The 26214-nt window shown below is 38.9% G+C and overlaps 1 protein-coding gene across 2 annotated transcripts in view; it reads right to left on the bottom strand.

Annotated features, from left to right (window-relative positions):
* The window catches only part of LOC111668413 (neuropilin-1a-like), an 84740-nt gene that overhangs the window by 25034 nt on the left and 33492 nt on the right, over positions 1 to 26214 (bottom strand). For both annotated transcript variants that reach the window (XM_023424472.2, XM_023424471.2), the window contains exons 5-8: positions 23687 to 23857; positions 17505 to 17671; positions 3446 to 3601; positions 2216 to 2360 (exon numbers count right to left, since the gene is read on the bottom strand). In XM_023424472.2, coding sequence (XP_023280240.1) covers positions 2216 to 2360; positions 3446 to 3601; positions 17505 to 17671; positions 23687 to 23857 — 639 coding nt within the window. The remainder of the gene's footprint in view (positions 1 to 2215; positions 2361 to 3445; positions 3602 to 17504; positions 17672 to 23686; positions 23858 to 26214) is intronic.

Raw genomic sequence — 26214 nt, 5'->3', positions numbered from 1 at the left:
AAAAAAAAAAAAAAAAAAACCCTTTGATGGGAAGGAAGGGGAAAAAGATTTATGCATATCTTCTGTACCTGCAGAAAAAATGTGTTATTCTTGGTCTGACGTGTGGAAAGGTCAACAACCACTGCCACCATTACAACCAAATACAGTATACTACTACAATGGGGAATTTGTCCTTTTTGTTGTGTCCTGAGATTTGCACACAGGCACATTGGCAGAGGTCAAGAGGCAGCTTGTAGCAGAATCCTTACAACGTGTTGGAGGTTGAAGTCTTGTCTCATGGGTACTTGACACTGACTGAGTCGCCTGTTGAAGGAAATGCTGCATGTGACCTTCAGGCTATAACATACTCTGTTGAACAACCAGGGAAGTCTGCTCCCTCTAATGTTTTTGTTTCAGGAGGTCAAGTATTAGGAAATAAACTGGGATGATTAGTGGATAATTGAGAGACTTTAGCTTGTGTTTTTCTCGGAATAAACAAACTTAATGAAACTAAATTATTTGGAAACAACGGTCTGGTCACTGTGAGCCAAGTATAATCCATTATCCACAACAAGCTAGATCTAATATCCTGGCTGAAAAGGTCGTGGTCTCAGAGTGATATTTGAATTTGACAAATGCTCCCAGAGTTATGTCTGGAGCTCAACAACAACAGCTACTGAGGATGTAAATTCCTCCACAATGTGAATTTACAGCTACTCTGCGCTCTTTATGGAAACCCCCAACAGCATTGTCTGAGTGTGTTCATGTGTTTCTGAGCTTATGAGTAACAAATGTCCTCCCAGGGATAAAAGAAATGGGTCAAATGTAAAAAAGTGAGATGCATTTTGTCATTTCTTTAAAATGCATGTTTTGGACTAGGAGTTTGGTTTAGGATTACATGTGGAATTTATATTGAATTTAGTTAAAAATAAGAATCAAGTTTAAAGTTACGGGTTTAGGAGTGAATAATAGTTCTGCTGCACGTGCAATAAAAGCACACCACACACACTTTCCCAGTTGTATCATTATATCTCTTGAATCACCTGTCTAGCACTCCACAGCCTGTTCTCCAATGAATAAGAGCCTAATATCTACTTTATGGAGCTCTCCTACCGAGAGTGGCTTGTAGCATATCAAGGACTGAGGTTTATATAATGTTAGAGGGTGAGTAATGAGGCAGCATGATTTTCCTCCGCTCCTCTGTAATGAATAACGCCGTCCTTCTGTGGGAGTTTTTGCGCTCGCCTTGGAAGCAGCGATTATTTTAAATCAACAGCGAGCAGCAGGAGGTTCTCATCCGGCAGCCAAAAAGATGTTAGCTTGATTCACGATGTGTAAAAGTGAGAAAATGTTATTAAAGGGAGAGTCCACAGTCTGGAGAGAACAGTCGACCAGCGCCAAAAGCAGGTAAAACTTGTCAAGAAGTGTTTTTTTTTTTTGGACTGTCACTCATTTCCTTCAAACTTTTTGCATGAAGAGTTAACATTATTTTGTCTTAGAAAAGATGTATTCCCAGGTTTAGGGAAGTGCGTTCATTCATATTAACAAATATTTTTCTCCAATGTGTAAAAAAAAAACAACAGATTCTGCCTTTGTGAAAGAATCATAGGTTTAGAAAAGTAGATTTAGTGTTTGTAAAACCTCTCAGACTATTGACTAGAAGTTAGAGGAAGGAATTATTGGCAGGATGCTTTGAATAGCACAGACAACGGATAATATACATACAAATAATATACATCTTTAATGGAAAATGGAGAAAATTAGTGTACTTTTACTGTATTTTTACGAAGTGAGAGAAAAGGTTTTGAACACAGTGAGTCAATATGTGTCATGTGTGTGTTTTGTGTGTAGATATGAAATTTACAAAAGTGTACTGGTGGTTGTGTGTGTCTGTGGTCTTTACTAGCTGTTGTTTAATATATTAGAGAATAAGCAAATAAACGAGTTTGGGTGTTAGCGAAACGCCTACACTGCATGTGTGTGTTAGATTAGATAAGATTTACATTACATTAAACTTTAATCATCCCTGTGGGGCCGGGAAAAAGTAATTAAGAAGAAAATCCATGAAATTTCATATGAATGAAATATGTAAAAAAAATATGGATTGCAGCACCAACAGGAAGTGCCGGAAGTCATTGTAAAACATAAATCAGTGCGTCAACAGTTGGAGCTGGGAGCGCAGTCTCCAGTCAGTATGTTTGAGTGTGTTTTCTGTGAGTGTTTGTAACGTCGTTACCTGATGTTCTGCAGCCGTAGACCTCGAAGCGCATGCAGATGCCTTGCTCCCAGGACATGGGGCGGATGCGGATGTAGCGAGCCAGAGTCTGTTTGGGAAGAAAGGCGCGAGCCTCGTCCATCGCGTTGTGGTTCCCCTGAAAGATCTGAAGACAAGACAACACAGATTAGTGATTCTGTTACTTTGTTACTTCTAGTACTGATGTTACCACTAATGCTACTGTTACTGCTACTGAAACTGGTACTTCTGTTGATAACTGCTACTAGTACTACTGCTTTTACCATTACTGCTACTGAAACTCGTATTACATATACATACTCCTACTAGTACTGCAGCTACAGTGTCTTCTGCTGAACCAAAAATACTACAGGTATTACCATCACTACCCCTACTCTGTGGTACTGTGCTGCTTCTTCTACAACTACTTCCATTACCACTACTATTACTCATACTACTACAGCTGCTGCTGCTGCTAAACTACTACTATTACTAGGCTTGGGCAGATATTCGATAACATTGAATATTGCAATATTTCCTGGCATTTTCCATAATATCAAATATATATATGTGTGTGTGTGTGTGTGTGTGTGTGTGTGTGTGTGTGTGTGTGTGTGTGTGTGTGTGCGCGTGTATATGTGTATATATTTGGACTGTATCAAGATATTACATTTTGGATATTGTCCAAGACTAAGTGCTACTGCTATTGTAGTGACTTCTGCTGCTGCTGCATTTCCTGACATGTTGTTTGATCCCGACCTGTGACTAAAGACACTTGACTTCTCAGCCTCTCTTTAGTACTCAAACAGAACAAACCGGCACATATATTGGCACCGGAGCCAAATGTAGCACCATGGAAACTCTTCAGGCTCCATTTAACAGTAGTGGAGACTCTGACATGATTTAGTTGATGCTAATGCTAGCAGTACTTGTACCACGTCTATCAATATGTTGCTTAATGAGAAACTCTGTCAATTTATTTCTTCACCAATGTCAGCAGGCCAACTTCCAGTACAAGAGTGTTCCTCTAAAGAAATTGATTGTGATTGTGATGAGAGGAGTGGGATATAAAGCAGACTTTCAGGTTAGGCATGCTGCCAAGTGTTGTCAGCCTTAGAAAACATTGATTCAGCTGTCCACACTTTCTTCCCCATTGATTAAAGTGCCTGTCCTTCATTAGTCATCAATATCATATAGATAAGGGTTGTGACAGCATTAATGACTCATCATTACCTTCTGCTTTGAGCCCTCTTTCACAGTGACCCAGTCCTCTCCGTTTGAGCTCAGGTCCACCTTGTATGAGCGGACAAAGTAGTGCTTCTTGGTCTCTTTTGAGATCGCTCCCTGAGTCCCGATGGCTGTGACGAATCTGAGAAATCCCAGGTCCACCTGGGAACACAGTTAATGACATTGACAAGTCAATGGAAAACTTCAGACAAGATTAAGGCGAGGTACCGCAGTGAGTATATCTGCAGCCGCATGGGGGAACTCGGAGCAGCTCAACTAATTTACAAAAACTTTTAAAATATCCACGTATAGACAGATATAACACCTGAACACTATACAATGATATATATACATTTAACAGCTAAAAGTGCATAAATAGCTGCACTATAACACAAGGGATAAACTGTGTCAATGACTTGAGTTGGTCTGACAGGGCTGTGGGGTACATTAGGGACAAAAAAGTTGGGTATGCACTGGACTGGAGGATAAAGAAGTGGATTTGTGATAGAAAATCCAGATGGACAGCAAATGAGAAAACCCACTTAAAGCAAATAAAAGCCTGAAGATGCAAAAGTTCTGTATTTTGAAGCCTGATTTAACCCGAGACTACTCAGGCATGAGGTTTACATTTGTTCTAAACAGATCTAAAAGTGTAAGTGCATCCAAAAGAAGCACATTTTTCTCTTTGGAGATTTCCTTTTGGACATTACAAGCAAGATATAATTTGAAATTTAAAAATGCATCACTTAGTACCAGCTTATACACAAAAAGCCAAAATATCATCTTACAAATGCAATACTGTCTAGTACCATGTTTCATTTGAAGCGTACGGGGAAACAAAGGCTCAGATCTCATTAATTATACTGTGATCTGCCCATAAGTAGACAGTGAAAAATCAGAGCAGGACGCTGGAGAGAGAGGGAGGGAGAGAGAGAGAGAGAGAGAGAGAGAGAGAGAGAGAGAGAGAGAGGCAAACCACATAACAAAGACCTTCACAGGAACATTATGCAGTCTGTATACTTCACTACTAAACTACTGACAAGTGTTGTAAGTAATGAGCGCTCTCCTCAATCCTTTTCTCTTCAAATAGCCTCTTAAACATGATGAGATGAGGTGCTGACAGATTAAACAGCTCTTAAAATCCTCTAAGTCATTTTGGTGTCTGGATTCACAATACAAGCTGCGTTACTCAGCACTGCAGGTATGGACCGGACTGGGTTTCCAACTCACATGTCTTAGGGTACTTTTCGCTTTGTTCTGCTTATTGACAATTGATTTTATTCATCTATGCTTGTATGTATACTGTGATTGGAAATTATTTAAGAACAACCTCTTGAGATGTACTGTCTCCTTTTCGAGAGGATCCTCAACGACAACAATTCAATATAAACACAATTCAACAGAGCGTTTAACAAAACGTAAATAACAACGTGATGATTGAGCGATACTAAATGTGACGAGAATCAATCAAACAAACAAACAAACAGAAAACAATAAATATCAAGTAATAAACCAGATGTCCATGTGTTGTTTGATTATAGATCAGGTCTAGGTTCTATATTAACACTGTGAAAGTATCAAAGCCTCAGTCCACAGAGAAATGCACACAGCCTGTATTCAGAAACTGAGCCTTAAAACCAGCCGTCAGGACTTCTGTAACTTTGTGATGTCACAACAAAACAGTCACCTTTACCTGAACCCACTATCCAACCTTGCAGGATTCTGATTCTTAAAACCATAAATATATCTTCCTATGGATCAACACTTCAAATAAAACACAGAAAAAGTGTAAAATATGGGACTTTTAATGTCAGTCATGGCATTGACTAATAAAGTTATAAAACATAATTATAGAGATGTAATTATTATGGACATGTACAACTGGTCTTATAATAAGAAGACGGGGTGAATATCAACAGGTAAATTATTGGAATCAGAGGACGCTTTAAACATAAGGGCTTTTCTTTGCTATTGACTTAGAGAGTCAGCAGGATGCCAGTATCTCTCTGCCTGAAAATACTTAGAAGGTTAAGTTAGGATAAGTTATCCAGATGCCTTTCCTTGATTTTGTTTTCAAGGGAGCAAGTTCATCTACAATGTCAGTGAATTCAAAATAAAAACAGTCCCAAGCATCAAGAACATTTGGTATTAGTTGATACCTGCCCCAGTTAAGTGAAATTAATTACTAAATCATTAATTAATCGATTTATATTCATTTTCTCATTTCCTGATTCAAATTAATTTGGGTGGCAATTTGGGAAAGCTAATTTTCCAGTACACAACAGCCTGATCACTGAGGCAGTCAGATATAGCCCCTGCTGTTAAAAACAGTATCAAGTCAAGCAGAGATTGACTGGTAGATGTAACACGAGTGGGCTCATAAATTAACTGGGTTAAGTTCAGGTTTTCAAAAAGGTTTTTTTCTTAACTAGAAGAATTATCAATCCACTTCTTACTGAAGTCACCTAATATAATAATTTCAATTCTGCAGGCATTAGAATTTATAGTAGAAATGATTCAGTTAATGGATTCAGCAGGTGCAGAGGGAGGGCTATAAATGTTTCCAGTTATACTCTTATTCTCATGCCACCTTTACAATATTACACTCAAAATGTAAAGGCTCAACATCAAGGACAGTTAACTCAGAAACCAGATTAAAGGACACACATGTGGCAACACTACACTCTGTATAAGACATTTAGGTAAATTTAATTTCATTGTTAGATATCCTAAGTTTCTGATAAAGTAATAACATTAGGTTTGTACTCTTCAACCCATACTGTCACGCAGGAAGAAACAAAACACATAACAAATACACACACACACACACACACACACACACACACACACACACACACACACACACACACACACACAGAAGAATATACCCAAGACAAGTCTAGTGACCCTTGACCCCACAGGCCGAAAGACTATGGTGAATAAGCCAAAGTCACTTCCACTCTGAGCTGTCTGTCTTGATAAGCAATTAATAAACAAGAGGCTAATGCATTATATATGGAATTATAAAGGCTGCTGCAAATAAAACAGAAATGGAAAAGAAAAAGAAAAACCTGTGCATAAACAAAAAACAACCTGTTAACAATAAACCATCCCAACAGTTGCGGCCTAAATAACAGAAATAAAGTAATTCCACAAGTTAATTCTGAAAGTCACCAACTATGTGTCAAAGAGTGTTGTCATGGTGATTTACTTGTGACATAATGTGATTTAAATCCTGAGTTTAATTCAAACCAGTTGAGTCAACGATACACTGAGGTTGAGCCTCAGGGTGCTGATCCAACAAGGACGTCCGGAGGAGTCTGTTTTCTGAGATACTGAAGAGTGTGTGTGACATCACAATCATTTAGCGCATAGGAGGCAGTCTGTGTGTGTGTGTGTGTGTGTGTGTGGGAACCAGCTCAGGACCAATTTTACGGTTGTCGACCCGCATCACTAATGACTAGTGTGTGACCTGTGGTGTGTGTGTGTCTGTCTGTGTGTGTGTGTGTGTGTGTGTGTGTTTGTAACCCTCTAGGTTAAGAGGTTGTGTTGGACCAATAGCAGACTTTATGAGACTAACTGTGAGCAAATAAGGACTAAAATTACTGTGTAACTGAACCATGGGTGAACTTTCCACTGGGGCGGGGGGAACACATCCCCCTCACTTTTTTAAAATCCAGTTTGTGACCCCTCACCACAGTCCACATGAGACAAGAGAGCAGATAAAGCAGCTGATATATAAAGTATTGATACACTAATTTCAGTCGCCTTCCTTTATTACTGTGTGTGAATGAGCTTGACAAGCAGCAATGAGTACTTCAGTACTTTCCCCCCTGGGTTTTGACTCTCAGGCTGCCATAACTTAAAGGTGAGGGCTGATAAAAGGACCTGCTAACTCTTAACACTGCTACTATTTACATTATCATTAGTAAATAGAGCATACTGATGACCAATTGAATCATTAACATTAACTGATTAATTGATATCTGACTGTTGGCAATATGAACAAACATATTTTCCAAAATGTCAGATGCTTGGGTGCAAATGTCGACACAGAACTAGCAATGGCTTATTTAAGCAATATCACACAAGAGGGCGTGATGTTGTACTGAATATTCAATGCATAATTCAAATGTTATTTCTAGAAATATATTCATCTTTGCAAAGTTTGTTACAATCAAAAAAGATAGATAACGACTGTTAATGTAACGCTGATTAACGGTTAATAGAACACTTTTGAAGCGGAGCGATGCAACTAGTAAAAAGTCCCCGTGCTGTTGTACACTATATCAGCATTCATGGAATGCCTCTCGTCCAATCAAATCACTTGGTTGGAACTAACTGTTGTATAATAGGAGCTAGCTAATGTATTAGTTAGCACATAATAAGCAACTAAAGTTAACTGACAAAGTGCAACAATTAGCAAACTAACAGATTTGTGTCTAAATGTCTTAACCATGTGGTCTATGATCAAAGCACAAGAGTTATATATAGAAGAATGATCAACTCTTAGCCAAAAACAAACAAACAAGCTGTGTTAAAGTTTCCATGTCACACATCTGGAAATTCAGTCAGTGTCCCTGAGTACAGGTTTTAACACTATTAAACTATAAAATACTATTAAAATACTGCCTCACGGGTAATCTTGGTAGATATGTGAATTTAGAATGAAGATCCTCAATGGAAACTAAACAGCTACACAGCTTTCCTGCACCTCTTAGGTTGATGTTTTCCTACTGACAAATAAGGATTTTGTAAAGTTATGTTTTGCTTTTATTCTGATAGCACAGCGAGAGACTTAGAGGAAGGTCAGGGAGAGCGAGAGACGGGATAACATGCAGCAAAAGGCCGCTGTGGTTAGGACTAAGCCTATGTGGCATGTGCTCTACCAGGTGAGTCACTGGGTCGCCTCCAAATGAGGATTTTTAAACTGTAAAAACTTTGCAGACCATGGCTGCTGTCTGCTAATACAAGGCAATAAGCTATCATGGCTTAAAATAGCCGACATTTGTCTGTGGCCAAGGGTAATTCCTCTGTTTGATTGTATGACTAAAATTAATGTCTTGTGTCCAATTGAGTTAAAATACCCAGGACAGTAAACAAACACAAACAGACTCAGATCTTGGGACACAGACATCTTAAAAACTGAAAAGACTTATTCAACATCCATTTTTGGAACTGCTTTGATTTAGTTTTTAGTTTAAGATGGAGTAACACTATGTAACTTGTTCTATTTTTTTCATTTTTTCTAATAAACTTGTGATCATCCTTATTTCGCCGGCAGTTTCACTTGTTCAAAGAAATCCTTATAATAAGTAACTCCAAATGAAATTACACTGACGTTATCACATCTTGTGGCTATACTTTTTCTCCCAGATTTCTCATGAAATTATCATCTAAGGGCTAAATAACAGATAAAAACTTGTTCAGATGGCCGAGGCATTTTATCTCACAGCGTCCAGAAACAAGGCTGTTCAAAGTGCGTGAAAAAGAAAAAGATGGAAAAAAAGATTATTAAAAAGATAGCCATCATCAAAGAGAGCAGCGGCGATAACAGAAAGCCTAACAGTGGTCTTTTTTAAATCAGTATACTGTCCACAAATACTGAAGCTTATCTAAATTTAAGAATACTTCACTGAAGCAGCTCCATATATAGTTATCACATCAACTTCTTCCAAACTGTATTAAAGCATGAAGTAGAATCCATTTATTTTCATCACTGTGGATTAAATGAGGTGACACTCCATTTGACTTCTATCTCTCTCCACTTCAACTAAACAAAATTGCTTGTTTGTTAAGTTTGGAAATTATCAGTTGCATACCAAAATACACTCAGCACTTCAGTATATGGGATGCTTGTGTAATATATGGTGTGTAATTATATTACCATTGAGACGTTGCCACTGTGATATTGTACATGGGAAGGCACCAGAGGGCCATTATTTAACTTTTCCCCACTGATGCTTTTCCAAGAAAAGAGAAGAAAATAGCTTCCCGTAGGTCTGTGTGGGCTCTGTGACTGACAGGGAGACCCCTGGGAAACGAGGTTTCGTGGGAGTGCTCGCCGCCGTTCCCAGCTGCGTTCTGATCTAAATTCCCACGAGATGCATCCCCCGAACATTTCACATTCTGGATGTGACAAACACACTGTGCATTGTAAGTTGCAAGTTCATTTCTGTTGTTGATTCCACCATGAAGAGTTGGGTTTAAAAGTGAAGTAATGGGGTGAATTTTAGTTCGTCTAAATTAGTGGTTTCCAAACATTTTGGCTTGCGACCCCTTAAAATGACGCAACTTCTACTTGTGACCTGGGTTGTGTTCTTGGTGTGGACATGAGTTGTGAGTTCAACAGTGATTTGTTTACCTTAGATTGTTTAATTTGAAGGCTTTTTAGAAGCTTTAACAGATGGGAGTACGCGGTGGTTCACAAGAAAACACGCAAGAATCAGAAATGTCAACAAAAATAAACTAAATACATTTTTATTTCTCCTCTATCAATCATTTTATGACCTCTTTAGCTAGTCTGGGCAATACAAAAACATGGGTTTTGGTGTCCCTTTACAAGAATCAAAGAGTGAAAGTTTCTTTCTAGAGTTGCCATTTCGCATGGATATTGTCTGTTCTTACATGGAGACGAATTAAAGACGCATTTCTCTATCAACAGTTTTCTCACTAGATCAGAATATAGTGCAACCATAATACAGGTCGTTTCTCCTGTAATGGGAGGGGGCAATTTTCAGAAAGTCACCCCTGGTGTCCACTACTTGAGCAAAACTTGAGCCAAACATTATCTTAAATTCCAACTTCTTCTTCTTCTTATGAGGATGTGATGATTTGCTTTGTCTTATGCAACACTAAACTAAATCTTATTGGGTTCTGTGGGAAATTGTGAAGGGTAATTTTTTGCAATTTTGTTTTATGCTCAATTATTTGATCAATACAAATTACCTGTTAATTTTTTCTTTCTTTTAACTTGTTGATGGGAAAGGTTGTATCACTGATGCTGAACTGATATAAGTATTTTAAATGATATAATGATGAACTTCAACTTCGCTTTTGGAAAAGTGAACTTGAGGGATTTTCCCATTAAAGTTTTGGTTTAAAAATCAAAAACATAACACAAAGGAGTGTGCCACATTCTATATGCTTTTTAAAAAGGGACTTTACCCCAGTGCAGTTACAATTGTGCAGGTATAGATACATGCATAAGGTAATTTGAGAAACATATTTCACAGAGGTATTTAAACATAGGACTTTGGAAGATGATGATGATGATGAAGGTTTTACTAATGTGCAGGTATTGTGGACAAAAAAGGTCTTAACCTGACATCTTTAAAGTGAGAAAAACACTGTTTACCTGGGTTTTTAAATAAAGTGATGATGTTGGCCCTTTTAAAACAGGAAAAGCCTCAGCACTTACAGTAATCTATTGGCCAGCCGTCACAGTCATTATATGTTTTCTGTAGCGGCTGGTCACAGCTCCATTCTCCAGACTTCCTCCGTCAAATGACTAAGGCTAATTGCTCTTCCATCTTCTAATTACTCAACACTTGGCAGTGCCTGCATTTATGCCACAGAAAATTGTCACACTTAGAGCTTTTTAATGAAGGGAAAAAATGCAGGAAGGGGACATAATTCAGTCTAAGTGTGGCTAAATGAGATTGAACGAAAACACTGCTACTTCCTGCCAAAACAGGATACTGCTCTAACAGTGATAGTTAAAGAAAGGGCTTCAGTTACTCAGTTCTCATCTGAGGTCTTAGTGTTAAGACAGTGATGCCCCATGGGAATGCAATGGATTACACAGGGAGAGAGAAACTTTTCGCTACATGTTCAAGTTTATTTACTAATAAAAACAAGAGAATACTTTGGTTCTCCTTAAAGAAAAACTGAATGTCTGGCTGATTTGATAGTGCGGTTATTTTGTTCAGTAACAGTAACAAGTGAAGTATTCATCCTGCAGCATCATTGTCAGCTGACTCAGAAGCTGTGGTAGTAATTTGTCATGGATATCTATCTAAAGCTGTATTTTATCTATTTTAAAGTCCACAACTGTAAATTAAAGCTGATTTGTAGTCAAAGGTTTTTAACATGGTCCATCAAAGTTACGTAAAAACTTTTGTAATCATCCGTATTAACTGTTAAAATCCATCAAAGACTTTTACAACAACACTTTGGCATCAGTTTCTCATTTCTGAAATACTTTTCTTTTTTTGCAGCCTGCAGCTTTCCATCCAAAATGAACAACATACTAATTAGACTGTCTCCTAAAAATGATGTTCATGTTCAAATAATCACAATAACAGACGTGTTTTTCACAGTGATGGATAACACAACCCAAACAAGTTTCACCCGTCTGCTAATTGAATGTCATGATTGATGACATGATAGATTGCCGTGCAGAAGTGAATTGAATGAAAAGTTGTTAGGAATGGTTGAAAAAAATGATCCAAATATCTATAATTGTACATCATGTGCAGGAAAATGGTCAGAAAAACTGTCAAGTAAAACTTTCTGGTTAGAGAGTTGAAACTCGCAAAACCATTGCTATGGTCCTTTAAGTTTATGCTGAAAATCACACGCTAATGTTTTTATTTGGAACTTTAACATGATTATGTATCTGCTGAACAACTTTTATAACCGCAGGGCCCTTAAAATCTCATTACATAATTTCTAAACGACTCTGGCACTGATGAAAGTACTTCCTTTTAGCAGCCTTGACATTTTAATCCGAAATGAGCCCAACGCTAATTAGAGCCATTTGGTTTGGGGGCTTTGTTTTCTGTGATGAATGACATAGCTCACATTTTATCACCTTTTTGCCTCTCCTCGCTCATGATAAAGAAATTAGATTCATGATTATCACAGTGCAAAGACACTGATTTGTGTTGAGGTTTCCCCTCAGTTACTGGTATTTCCCACGTTTGGAAGTTCACCTTCCTCCAGAGGTCTGCTCTGGACTGCGAGACCCTGCAACGCTCTCTGGAGGATCTTTTGTCTTGTGGCCCCCCCCCCTCCCCGGCCCAGCTTCGACAACACACGTCGCTCACACAAGGCCCAAATGTGTTCTCCAGATGCACAACGCTGAGTTCTTCCTGGTGGCGTCAAATAGATCCTGAAGACAAACAGCAGGGCGTCTATAAATACCTGAAGTCAGAAGGGAAGGAAGCCTTTCCTGGGCTTACATCACAGTGTTCAATAACAAGTCAGTTTACTACAGCTTGTGCAGATGCACCTACTGGCTGGTTTTTGGGACACATTCATATGAATGGAGCTTGAAAGTGACAATCACGTCCTGTTTTTGTATCTGATCTGATTTTTAAAGACTTTACTTGTATGTGTTTGAGATGAAGTCAGATTGCTTGAAATGTCGATTCCTTCTTCACTTTGCTTGTGCTGTTCAATATGTTTAATAATAACTGTAAAAGTCTCTTTTTAAATGACTTTTTCTCATTGCAAGCATGGATTAATATATCATTTTCACATTAAAAGTTACTTTAAAAGCTCATTTGCACAACTAAAATGAGCATTACACTTAATTCCTCTGTCAAGCCTTACTTGGCTTAAAATGTGGTTTACAGATATGGGGGATTTCCATTTCATTACAAATATCCAGCATACTGATGTAATGAGGCACTATAGTGCAAAATATGATTACAGATTTATCATAAAGCTAGATAATGAGCTCACCGTCTGCCGCCATCCAAATTGCCACTGGGTAACACCACCCTGACAACATTATGAATAGTAACCTGAAAATAGTATCAATAAAATATAAATGCCTTTAAATTAATAATAGAGGTGTTTGCAGTGGAGGAGGCAAGCATGCAAGAATTAACTAAGTCATAATTTTCTTCTCAAGTAAGATGAATGGAAAGCCGTAAGGCACACCATGCTGTGCAGAGTTGGCCACGCACCACACTTAATCAAATAAAATGGAATATTCTCCTCACAAAAACCACCAGTCATAACTCAAAGGCCTCACAGAGTCTGAGGGTGAGCAACAGCACCGGTTCTGAGGCTATAAATCACCGTGGCAGGGGGATGTTCTGCCGTTTCTTCAGGAGGGACTGCCAACAAAGCTTTCGTTGAGCAGGAGAAGAGCACACACACATACAGAAATCTGTCCTCACACACCAAACTGGACACCGCAGCGCCTAGCCTCGGGCCGGAGGAGAGAGAGAGAGAGAGAGAGAGAGAGAGCGTGTGACTGAGAGGTCGCTGGTGCAAATCTCATGATTGGTGAGCTGAAGGAGGAGCGCTGTCACCTCCATTAGTATCTACAGTCGGCGTGTCCTGATGGAAAACACTGGAGCCGGTCAGAGGCCGGCAGCAGAAGCTGTGTGCAGGGAAGCACTGGCACGATGCTGCTGACAAGGCACATCCATGCTCAGCAAACTGCACCAGGTGTTTTACGTCTCCATTTTTTCTATATTATGAGAAATGAGCAGGCTCTTGCTTTTACTGTAATTGTGGTGGTTGCTGTGATCAAATGTGGGAAGTGGAAAAAGTCCAAAGATTTGGTAGGTTTTTTTTCTCCTCAGGGCTCAAATCAAGCAAAACCAAAAAAAAAAAAATCTGACAGCTTCTGCTCTGTATCTGCATAGAGGGGAGTTTGGTGACATGACGGTGGGGTGGAGCATGTCAAGGAGGCAGGTAAATTACTGCTTGTGCTATAGTTAGCTCAGTATGTTTGCTTTCTGTAAACTGCCAGTAAGAGTATTAAAAAGCATTTCTGTGTTACCCAGCATGCAAAGCAGGCAACTGCCTCAGGACTCCGGCTGTCCAAGGGCCCTCAAAGTCCCACTCTCACTGTGTGTGTGTCAGTTGGTCTGTAATTATTTGATAAATTGCACAACTAAAGCATGATGTCATCTGAAACAACACTTATTAAAGGTCCTGCATTATCAAGGGTGATTTCTTGTATTGGAGCCAAAACATGCTGTGGAACAAAAAGATGGTAGATTACATATACTGCTCAAGATAGTTATTGAGCAATATACTAAAAATACACTTTTAAAACCCTTATAAATGAAGAAATGCAGAGCTGGTTCCCCTGACCTGAACTTGGTCAATAACATTAACCTCTGACTGAATAGAGGACTATTAAAACAATGCAAATAAACAGGACTACATACACACTACTTGTATAAACAAACTAATGGACGCCCCTGGTTCCACCCACTGTCTGTGCATTGTGTGTGTATCCTGTTGTATTCAAGTATCCACCAGGTACAGTGCGCTCTGCTTTTGCCCAGAGGCCCAAAAACAAACCAGTGCTACCAGTTATTACTAACATTACTGTGTACTAACTGCCACACCTGGGGCAGTGAATCTGTGAACCTGAGGCCTTCAGAGCCCCTGAGGGTCTAGACCTACTGAAGTCTTGCTTGTAGGATTATATAATGTAGATGAGTGCTACTGCATGAAATCCAAACAAGTCGTCTTTACTTGACTTAAAGTTACATGTATATAAAAACACCAAACATTTTTTCTCTAACCGTACCTCTCATAAAACTGTTGATAGATCAATCTAATATTTTGTCTCTATAACTGTTGGTTAAGGTAAACATTAGATATACAATAGAAATAGATTTTACAACAAAGTAGAGCAATAAGGTAAGTTTGAAAGACTCTATTCATGTTATTTGGACTCTACCCACAGAGCTCTCTGACTCTGCTTGTCTATAGCATTTGGAAAAAGGGTCAAATCGAATTAAAATGTATTGACTACTGCACATATGTATTGGTAGCGCTAGTTTATCATCCCTCTGAGTTAGTAGGAAAGTATCAAGATGATCTCTTTGTAATTCCATGACCATTTTTAAATTTTAAAAGTGAGGATGGTTTTGATATTGATTTAAAATAAGGGAAAGAGCATGAATTCTAAATATTGAATGACCTTCATGTAAATTCAGGTTCTCTCCATATATAAAGCCATTAACCTCTATTAAAATGCTGTCATATCATGATATCCCAGAGGACTCAGCTGTGGCCCAGTAGCTAAAAGACGTCCCCAGACAGACAATAGAGTGCTACTAGTACTAATCCAGCACTAAGGCGGTCTCTCCGTCTGCTTCCTGCTGTAACCCCCACAGGAAGGAAGTGAGGGCCTGCTCTTACTGCAAGGGGCATTGTAAGTCTTCCTCTATGAGTTCCTGTCTTGAACAATGGGACAGTCCTGGACTTCAGCCGCACCTTATCACAGAGACTATCTTGGGGGGTGGTGGGGTGCAGGACATCTCACTTTGAATCAGTTTTCTTTGGTTCAAATCAGATTAGGAAAACATGTGTGCTTGTTGCTTGGAGTTCTCAAAGCCCAACTGTATGTGAGCCAGGACTCTTAAGTATCTAAAGTTTTGGTGACCTTTCATCCCGTCAGGTCTGATAATTTGGTGCCAAGAGGAATCAAAACAAATCAGATTCTAGTTCCTGTGATTTTAACCAAACATGATGGATTACACTCTTCTTCAGTGGTGTTCGAGAGCACAGGAAAAAACAGCTCAATCTAAGCATCAGTCAGGCTGTGGTTTGACTGTCCATGTCAAAGATGTTGCATTTATCTTGAAGACGTGTTGAAGTCTTTGTTTCTCCCTACTTAGCTTTCAAGAAATCATTGCTGCCTATGGTCTTAAGATATAATGTTCTGCCACACAAAAGCTAAAAGCATTGCCCAAGTCACTGTCACATTCATCACAACTTCTGCACAGAGAGACAACCAACTACAGAGCTAGCATAACATTTTTACTCATAGCTCTCTCTCTCTCCAAAGAACAAACAAACAAAAAACCATCCATTATGATGAACCAACATAAGTGTAATTCAGTTTCTTAACAAACATAACTAAATGAGACACAAATGACTGAAAGTTAGCTAGCCTAGCTTTAGCCTAGCTTTCAACTCTTTTGTAATTCATGCAACTTCTTGCTATTTCATACAACACTGTGAATATACTGCAGCAGTAAATTAGCAAAACATAATGTATGTTGTACTTATTATATTTTAAAAGCAAACTCTAGATTATAACAAACTATAATCTTGCGTAACATCTGTATGAATGTGGCTACGACAAGATGAGAGATAAGACAAAGTGCGCAAATGTTGTATGTGCATATAAAAAGCAAATTGTTGTATATTTTACAACTCATTAAAAAAAAAAAAAAATCAATATTAGTGACATCTCCCAATATTCATGATCATCAGAATTTTTTTAAAAGGTCAGTATTATGTTGTAATCTCTAAGGGTGACAACAGAACCTCATGGGCTATTTATGGGCATCATAGTGCAATAATTTGCTGCCACTTGAGCTTATATGGTATATGGTGTTGTTCGCACCAGTTTAAATGCTCTGAACCATTCTGGAGAAAGCTGCACAGTATTAATAAACAGTGTATAACATGCTGGCTTTGGTTGCAGACTGAAACAGAGGCAGTAATTTGCACTGTCTCTGATATGTGGACGGAGCCAAACAAGACTCAGGAGCTCAAAGCTCAGCCTCAAGCTGGAAAATATATTGAATATGTTTCAAGAAATGAAACACTGGGCTGCTCTATTTCCACATTTAGTGACTGCAGGTTGCTATGTCGGATTTCACAATGACGATGAGAAATGTCAACTGTGCTGAAGAGGCAGGATCCAATAAATAATGTATATTGGCTTATTTTTTTCCATTCCGCATCCCTATAACGTGTGGAGCAATGGTACAAATGAGTGAACAATAATCCAACCAGTTGTGAACAAGATCTCAGTGGTACAGTCAAGTTCAAAAACAGGAACAGTTTCTCCATGAGTGAATGAGCATACGCAGATTTTGAGAGCAGACTCTAAAATGAGGGCCAATGTGACATAATTTCTTTTTTCCAGATGACTTCAAGAATACTCCACAGTAAGTGGCACGATCTTAGATATGTTCTGGTGCTTGAACACCTTAATCACTTTATTATACTGTATATATCTGTGCATTCATTCTCATTTGTGGCCTTTATTTCAACCACCTAAAGCAGCTTTGTAAATGCTCTGCAGCTGGATGTAAACAAACAGAGGAATGAAAGAAACTTCACTGACCTGTATCCACTCCCTGACGGTGTCATCTGAGGGTGTCCAGCCGTTCTCCTGGTAGTTGAGGCGAGAGCGTTCAGGGGACCAGTTGGAGTTGTACTGGGAGGAGGCGCTGATCTGCTCTGAAGAAATTTCCCCTGACTCCATGCCCAGTGGCTCCATACAAGCAAAATCTGCCAAAGACAGAAAAAAGCTAATTAGCAAGACTTCAAATGCGACATTGAAGCTCAAAGTTATGACCGATACCCAGTGATGTGGAGTAAAATGTTGCCAAGCTAATGTGTAAAATTTCTTTTTAAGCAATAATAAAATCATTTGAATCAACTGATCTCCCAAATGGATTTCTGTCATAGCTAATGGCATGACACAATTAACTGTTCAGATGTTGTCATCCCCACAAGGAACCCAGTTGGATCAATTTCCTAACCATAACTGTCGTCGTTTAGAAGATATGATAAAGATATGTCATCATGCTACAGACTGTGGTGGTCTGTGTGTGTTTTTGTACCTAAACATCATTCCACTGCACATTAATTATGGTCGGGTCACAAGGGGAAATTTTTTTGTGATCACAATCATACTAACCGCCCCTTTAATATGAGTTTAAAAAGGCTATTTCACAGATAGTTAGCTGGGTGAGCTGAATTTTGCTCCCCTCATTTTTGCTGCTAATGGCTGAATTTATCATTCAGCTCAGAGCCCGGATTCTAAAGGAAACACCTCAAGTTAAAGTCATAAATCTGTGTAGGAAAAGAGCTCATTTCGTCTCTGTCTCAGGCAGAAAAAAACAAGTGAGCAGTGTGATTAGAGTGTCACCCAGACATTGTAAAGTGTGTGTCCCTGCTCCCTGCTGGCCAGTCAGACACAGGGGTCACTTGAAATAGCCTCTGTGTTTAGTGACGCTCGCTTTACGTTAAAGTTCAGAGTTCGGTCACCACTCACAGCACAAAAGCCCAAACTCATGCATCTGTACAATTATTCATACAGTTACACACTTACCCTACATACAGACATTTGGGGCTGGAACCCACCACAAACTGCAGATTTGTTACTGAATTTTAATTGAAAGCTTAAAACAACAGAAAAACCCTGGATTGGCTTGTGTTAATAGTAAAGGCCCTCAAACACTCTTAAAGCTGAAGCTCTTAAAACCTCATTGTTTTTGGTTCAAATCCAATGTGTACAGATTGAAAATAATAAAAAATATATAGCTAAAACTGCTAAAACTCCAATCAAGAATGACTTTTAACTTGTGAAACTCACAGCTTTCTGATGGCTTTTCTCAAACAGCACTGATATATACGTCTGCAACTAATGATTTTCTTCATTATTGATTAATCTGTCAGTCTGTTTTTTCATTTATTTGATGAATTATTTCAATGATCAAATGTCAAAAAGTACTGAAAAATGCCAATCAGAGCCTCTCGGAGCCCAGAGCGATGTCTTAATATTGATTTTTTTCCTTTGACCAACACTCATTTGCTGTAAAACTATGACCAGTTTCTGTTTTTTTCACTTTTATGATATAAAATCATCACATTTAGCGACGAGAAAACACAACTGTCATCAATTAATTTTCTGTTGACCATCTAAACAATAATCATCTACTAGTAATCCTTTCAGCATACACCATGATTTTTAACTGCGTATTACAGCTGCAGTAATTAGTTGATGAATTGATAAGTCGTTCAACAGAAAATTTGCAACTAATTTGATAGCGGTTTTATTGTTTCAGTTATTTTTCAAGCAAAAAATGCCAAATATTCTCTGGTTTAAACTTCTCAAATGAGAGGACTTGCTACTTCTCTCTTTACTGACTAAAAGGAAATAATCTGCATATGAAACAATAATGAAAATAGCTGTTATATATATATGTAGGCTTCTCATGCACAAACACATATAAATAGACACAAACCCACACAGGCGCATTTCGCAGCTAATGTAGTGTGAAGCTCTAATTTTGGTAATAATGTTTATCTGAAGGATGGTGCTCTGCTCTGTGGATTGAGGAAACTGCACAATCCCGTGTCCTTACGAAACACTTTCAAAAACAGTATTTGGATAAACTCAAAGTACATGTCTATCTCTGAGGAGGCAGTGTCCACTCTGTAACAGCAGGGGAGCCAGGAGAAGGAAGAGGGAGGGGGCACAAAAGGAAACGTGTGTTTGTGTGTTTGTGTGTGTGTGTGTGTGTGTGTGTGTGTGTGTGTGTGTGTGTGTGTGTGGGAGGGCTGTCTGGAGACACAGGGTCTGCCAGACTGACACAAACATAGTTACATCATTCCGATTTCCACAAATAAATTAGGGAGAAAGTCTACTTGCAACATCACCAAACAGGCAACACAAAGCTGGAGTTTGTCCTCATCCTCGAGATTTGTTAACTTGACAATTTTCAGACCAAAATCTTACAATTCAGTAGTTTTCTCTGCAGCGGATTCAAGCCAGAACATGCTTTGAAACTGCAGGTAGACAATGAGAAAGTAGAAAACACTGGTATGATTTAGCTGATGCATCAGTTTATTCCTAAAAAAGCCTCAAATTTTTTGTTTTTCCTTTTGCCTCAGCTCCCACCTCCACAAGCTTCTCTTTTGCTCTTTTCTTATTTTTATTCATGACACGACCTCAATGTCCCGCTCACAGCAGGCACGGGGGACAAACTTAAGTCCCATCCCTCTACTTCTCCATCCAAAAAGGAAAGACAGGACATAAAACTGACGCCCGCACCGGTGGTTCAGCTGATCAAAGGCCCAGCTGGAGGCCGTTTCTGATGGTGATGGCAAGACGGAGTGAGAGAAAACCGTAAATTCACTGCAGGATATCAGAGCTTGATTCCCCTGTGGCTGTTAGCAGAGATGGTGCTTGAATGGAAGCTCTTGCTGAAAGATTTAAGAGGCTGAAGGCACAACATTGGTGTAAACATCAGTGTAAATAGAAGATAAATTTTTACTGCAGTCGTTCCCAACCGTTTTTGTCAGACGCACCCCCGCAAGTACCAATGCCTTCAATGGCACCACCCGTCATGTTCCAAATGTGTTCACTGAATTGGCTGTTCTTTAAAAAAACACTATTATAAAGCGATAACTGAGTTTATGTTTATGTTGGTTTGGTCACATTTGCATTTGCTGGCGAACTCGCAGCAGCAGAAGCTGGATATTGTAACCATGTAACCATGCTTCATAGCTCTCTGCTTCAACCATCAACCTATTACTTTTAGCTAACTATTTAAACTGTTTAATCATTACTTTAACTATTTGAACTGTTTATTCATGATTTGTACTTTTAGAGAACTGTTTAGACTTCTCTGCTAGCTATTCTCTGCAGCTAGCTAGCTTTAGCACTGCTGACTTTATGGGATATGTGGACTTTTTGCACAACATGATTTCTTTCATGATTCTTTTTTTCCAAATTAGTTTAGCTTCTTTAAAATCTTTCCACGTACCCCCTGGCAACTGCTGAGGTACCCCCATTGGGTACAAGTAGCCCTGGTTGGGAATTGGTGGTTTATAGCATCAGAGCGGTTGTAAAAAAAATTGGACAAAAGACAATGTGATTTGGTTGTCAAGAGGCTTTAATTCAATCTGTTGAGCTTAGCTGGGGGTCTGAAGGCAAGAGTAATTGTCTCTGTCTGTCTGTGTGTGCGTGTTTGTGTGTGTGTTACTTAAGCTAAGATAATTAGAGCTTTGTCTAACACCACTGCAGCTCTCAGCCATCCCAGCTAACACTAGAGGGTCAGATTTATCCCTCAGACATACCACAGTGCATGCAGACATGTTTGATACATGTAGACTACATCCATGTATTATCACATTGTCATGAACACTCACCATCAATATCAGACATAACACACACGCACCTACACACTCACACAACCCAACAACACCCACATCTTGCCCATGGCAAAAACAAACAAGAGAAATGAATAAAAGTGAAGATAATGACTTTGACCCCTCTGGTGAATTGTCTACATACATATGAGACTTCAGAGCCTGTTCCTGATAGAGTGTGTTGTATAGTCATTGAATGGTGCATTGTGTTGAATGTAATATACAAATTACCTTAAATTTTTCAAATTTAAGTTAAAAAAAAAAGCTTTACAATATGCTGCTCTTGCCCTGCAATGATGTACGGAGGATTTGGTCAGTGGTTTTGTTTCTGATTTATTAAGATGTTTTTTGAAAATTCAAATACCTTTATGTGTATGTGTAAAAAATGGAAATTATATGAGAACTGACAAACTCTGTCTATTGACGAAGTTCATTTGATACGATCAAAAGCTCAAGAAAATCTACTACATGGCCAGTGACTTGAGATTGTTTTGTCAATATTGGATATTTCTTATGCCTATTTTATGTATGGTCTGACAGTACTGAAAGCCAGTTTACGTTGTCTAGTAGATACAGTATTTATTGCGGTAACTCAATAATTATTTTTGCACATTAAACAAAGGAAAAGAAAGAATTAAACAGCTTCACTGACCAGTGTGTGCAGCTGAGACATGTGACTCTTCAGATAAAGGATAACACTGACCCAGACACCAAATAAATACACAGTAACTGATTTAAGTCTTTAAATATCAATTTAGAGCAGTGAAATGTAGAATTTTATTTTCATTTCTCCCCAAGTGCCCATGTAAATCACCATGGGACCTTAGGTAAACTCACCTCTGTACACACTCACATTCCTAAACTGAAGTGAGTGGGGAAGAGGTCACCAGAGTGCAAGAACCATACGAACCAACATAACTTAAATCTCTACAGGCCTTCAAACAAGGTCATACAGTCAACTAATGCAGACGAACTGCTTTAAAGAATGTTAAAGAACATGTGGACGAGAACGTAAAAGCAGACCGAAAAGCAACAATGAGAAATGCTTCATCTGGTGATAATATCAGCCAAATACATCGTTCAAAAGGAGGAGATAAGAGTTCGAGGTAGGTTAGACTGATGAAACTACAGGCTGTATTTACCAGAACCAAATCACATTTTAAATTCAGTTTGAGCCATGAGATAAGATTACATTTACACCAATCTGTAGTAAAACTCAGATCCTGATTCTGATATTTCAAGTTCAAGCAGACTTGAATCAAACAGTAGCTGCAAATGATTCCTACAGCTGGTTTCATCCTGTGCGAGTTCCAACCATGTCCCCTAGAAATTACGTTTCCATACAACTAAACTGCGACTGCAAATCCATTTTGTAGGAAACACAATCGCTGGCTGTATTATGCTCAGAGGTGATGTATTTTTTGAATGAATGAAGCGTTAAATGTATTAACAGCAGCTAAGTGGCCAGGAGGTGTTTGGAGAGGATGGCTGGCGTACAAAGCAAACAACTGTCACACCAGAGACTGGGCTGCTATGCATCCTGACTCTGGTCTGTGGTTTAGGCAACAAAACGCTTTGATTAAAGTTATTGAATCGTTAATAAAAACGTTAATAAATATGTTGTGTCTGAGGTCACTGTAACTTTTTGTCTATTAAACCATATCTCAATCTTTCCCAAACATTAGCCAGCTGCTGTGAGTTCCTACACAAAAAGGTTTAACAATGCTGCAGTCACTGCGAGTGATTATTGTGCTGCAAGATGTGATATTGTGGCAGAAAACAAACACGTTCTCTGTGAATTCATTGCGTTCATTTTTAAATTGTAAATTGTAAATTGTAAATTTGTAACATGTTTCTTTCAAACCATATTTGCTGGTGCAAATATGTTGTAGATAAAGGTAATTGATAGGAGACAGGGTTGGAATATATGCAAGAACAATACGGGATCATAGCAGTGGAAAATTCTCTAAATCCAGAAGAAGTCGCATTTTTTTCTTTGTTGCATCTTGTTAATATGAAGGGTGATTCTCTTTCTGCTTGCTCTACTTCCAACATGGAGGTCAGGGGTCAAAGATCACATATAGACCAACTCCGTTCGAGCTGGTAGGGATTCAGCGTCTTGCTCAAGGACACTTGCGTTGAAGCTGAGTGAACTGATAAACCACTAATTCAACCACTCCACTGAGTAATCAGCTATAGGTGAGGCAATTTTTATGAGCTGTAGTAGCATCTTTACAATATACAACACAAACATACCCAGGAAATGAACCCTGGTCCTTCCTAATGCCAGATGACATCTGTACCCTCCACATCACACAACACCCCCCACCGCCTTCCTTCCTCATCACTAATCCAGCTGCTCACCCTCATCTTCGTGTCCCGGGGGGAGGCTCCTCTCACGGATGGTGTAGTTGGCGGAGAATCCCTCTCTGGCGATGGCGTTGTCAGTGGTGATGGTCATGGACAGGATGCCGGTGTACGAGATCACTCGGCCCGGGGAAGTCTGGCCACAGTATCTGCCAATGTGAGGACCCACTGGGGGAAGGGGGGGGGGGGGGGGGGGGGGGGTGAAGGAGAGATGAAGTGAGAAGAAGGGAGGACGAGAAAAGGGAATAGGGGTGATAGAGAGACAAAGGGAATGAGAGATGAAACAGGGGAGATGAAGAAAAAGGAGAATGTCAGCGTCCTCACTCATCAACTGCAGAGCGCTTGTATTATTCACTTTGTCCTTCCCTGACCTCACTGTCCTGGGAAACGCTTCGTGACTGAAAGCAGAAACACACGAGTTTGAGACTTGTGTTTTTAATGTGTCACATCCCTTCTACACAGAGCTCAAGTCTAAAAACGTCACATTTAGATTAAATGCCCAAAACTTTAACCTGTCCTGATCAAACTGTATCAGACAGTCACAGTGAGCAGCTGATCCCCAGTCAGCTCCAATCTCTCACCTCTCATAAGTGAAGTTGTGCCCTTGAGATAGGAAAAATGGTGACATAACAGCTAGCAGAAACTCTCATTTCCACCGTATACTGTATTGGCACTTATTATCCAAACACTATATATAAACGGTCTATATATAATCACATCAGGAACGGCAAAGAATAGTCCTTTTATCTCGAGACAGTGCAGGGTATTGTGTCAAATCTGTGTGTTTTATCATCCTGTTAGTTACCACATTCACAACATTGAATCCAGGTAGTTAAATTAAGATTTGAACTCTATATTTAATGTGGCAGAATTACTGTCATCTAATTAAAGCAATGGTATAATTCTGCTTTTTGAAAATGGAAAGATTAGTCCTCACATGATTGGACACATTTTTGTGAGAGAAATGAAGTATGGCAGAGAGATGAAAAAAGCCATTTTCATGACTCAAAAAGAATCACTAATGGTCATTTAAATTCAGCGTATTAAATTGGAAGAATTCCCTTTTTTACTTGATGTTAATATCAAGTCAGTAAATTGTGGCTCTCTGTACCCTGTGGCTAAAGAAACAAGTCGACAAGTCAGTGAAATATTTGCTATCAGTTTTTGCCAGTTATGTATCAACTAATCATGAAATTTTAAGAAAGATAAACCCCTGAGTTTAATTCAAAACATCCTCAAAGACTGTTATATCCATCTGGATGAACAAATACAGTCACACAAGTCATTTCTTAATCAATTTCTAGGAAATCTCCTGTAGAGGATGATGTAGTTTGTCATAATCCATTTCTTGAATCTCATGCTTGCCTGCAGACAAATTTCATATTTTTGAATGCATAGTTGACCTGTTTTCATTGATTTATGCTGGTGAATAACTGGAATTCATTAACTGTAAGTGCATCAATTGAATTCGCTTGGAAATGATGGGCCCCTAAAATAAAACAAAATGCTACCAAAAATAATCAACAAACCAAAGACATTTTAATCCATTTCCAAAGTTCACCAGTCTTCAAAAAATAACCTCAAATGACATTTATCCTTCATTTATCTGCATGACAAATTATGGAAAATAATATTGATTTAGGTAAATATACCCAATAACAATAACAGTGTTAAATTCTGATTCACATCATTAAAAGTTAAGCTAATCAAGCAGCCGTCTGGGTTTCTGCATAAGATTTCTGGGGATTTATCTTTCAGGAAAAGAGATGCTGAGCATGGTGACTCAATGTGATGATTAAACATGAGAGGCACAAACTGGGGCTAAAATCTCCTGTAACAACGTGATTTTCTTACATGCAGCACACAGCGACAGACTGTCTCGTGTCTAAACACTGAGCGCTGCTGATGTCCCCGCCTGCCCACAGTTTGCTGCCCATTTCATCTTGTTCTTATCGGAGAGAAACAATGCCAGGCTTGTGGTGCCTCCTGTTTCGTGGAGATACTGTATCTGCAGCCTCTCGAGGACTGAAGGAGGGAGTGTTCAGCCCAGAATGAAATTAGAAATATTATAAAAAAGAAAAAAGAAAAAAGAAAAAAAGACGCTTCTCCAATTTTTCCTTCGGCTTTGGAGGCAAATAATCAAAAAAAAAGTAACACGAAGCGACGGCAGTGGAATGCCGAGCTTCAGTAATCTGGTGGATTATGTTTATCAGTTACAGTTTTAAGCAGGTAGTCGACAATCTGTGACGGATTATACTTTGAATTTTTTTTGCCTTATCTGGTTACGCTATGATGCTATGTGTGTTTTTGCTACAACCAGCAACAGGCAATATGTACGGTAGCCCTGAAGGCTGAGATGTTGTGTTTTCCGACATCAGATGTGGCCCTTGTGATAAGTATGTTTTTGTCAAAGTGACAAAATATGTTCTGCAGAATTAACAACTCTCCAATCATGATATTTATGATCTTTTTTTTTTTTTGCAGAACTGATGCAAATTTCTCAAAGAATACAGCAGTGCATGATG

The sequence above is a fragment of the Seriola lalandi genome, unplaced genomic scaffold (genome assembly GCF_002814215.2).
Source record: "Seriola lalandi dorsalis isolate HSWRI2012SDOR001 ecotype SW California unplaced genomic scaffold, Sedor1 jcf7180002054736, whole genome shotgun sequence".
Taxonomy (NCBI): domain Eukaryota; kingdom Metazoa; phylum Chordata; class Actinopteri; order Carangiformes; family Carangidae; genus Seriola; species Seriola lalandi.
This window is presented reverse-complemented; position numbering and strand designations above follow the sequence as displayed.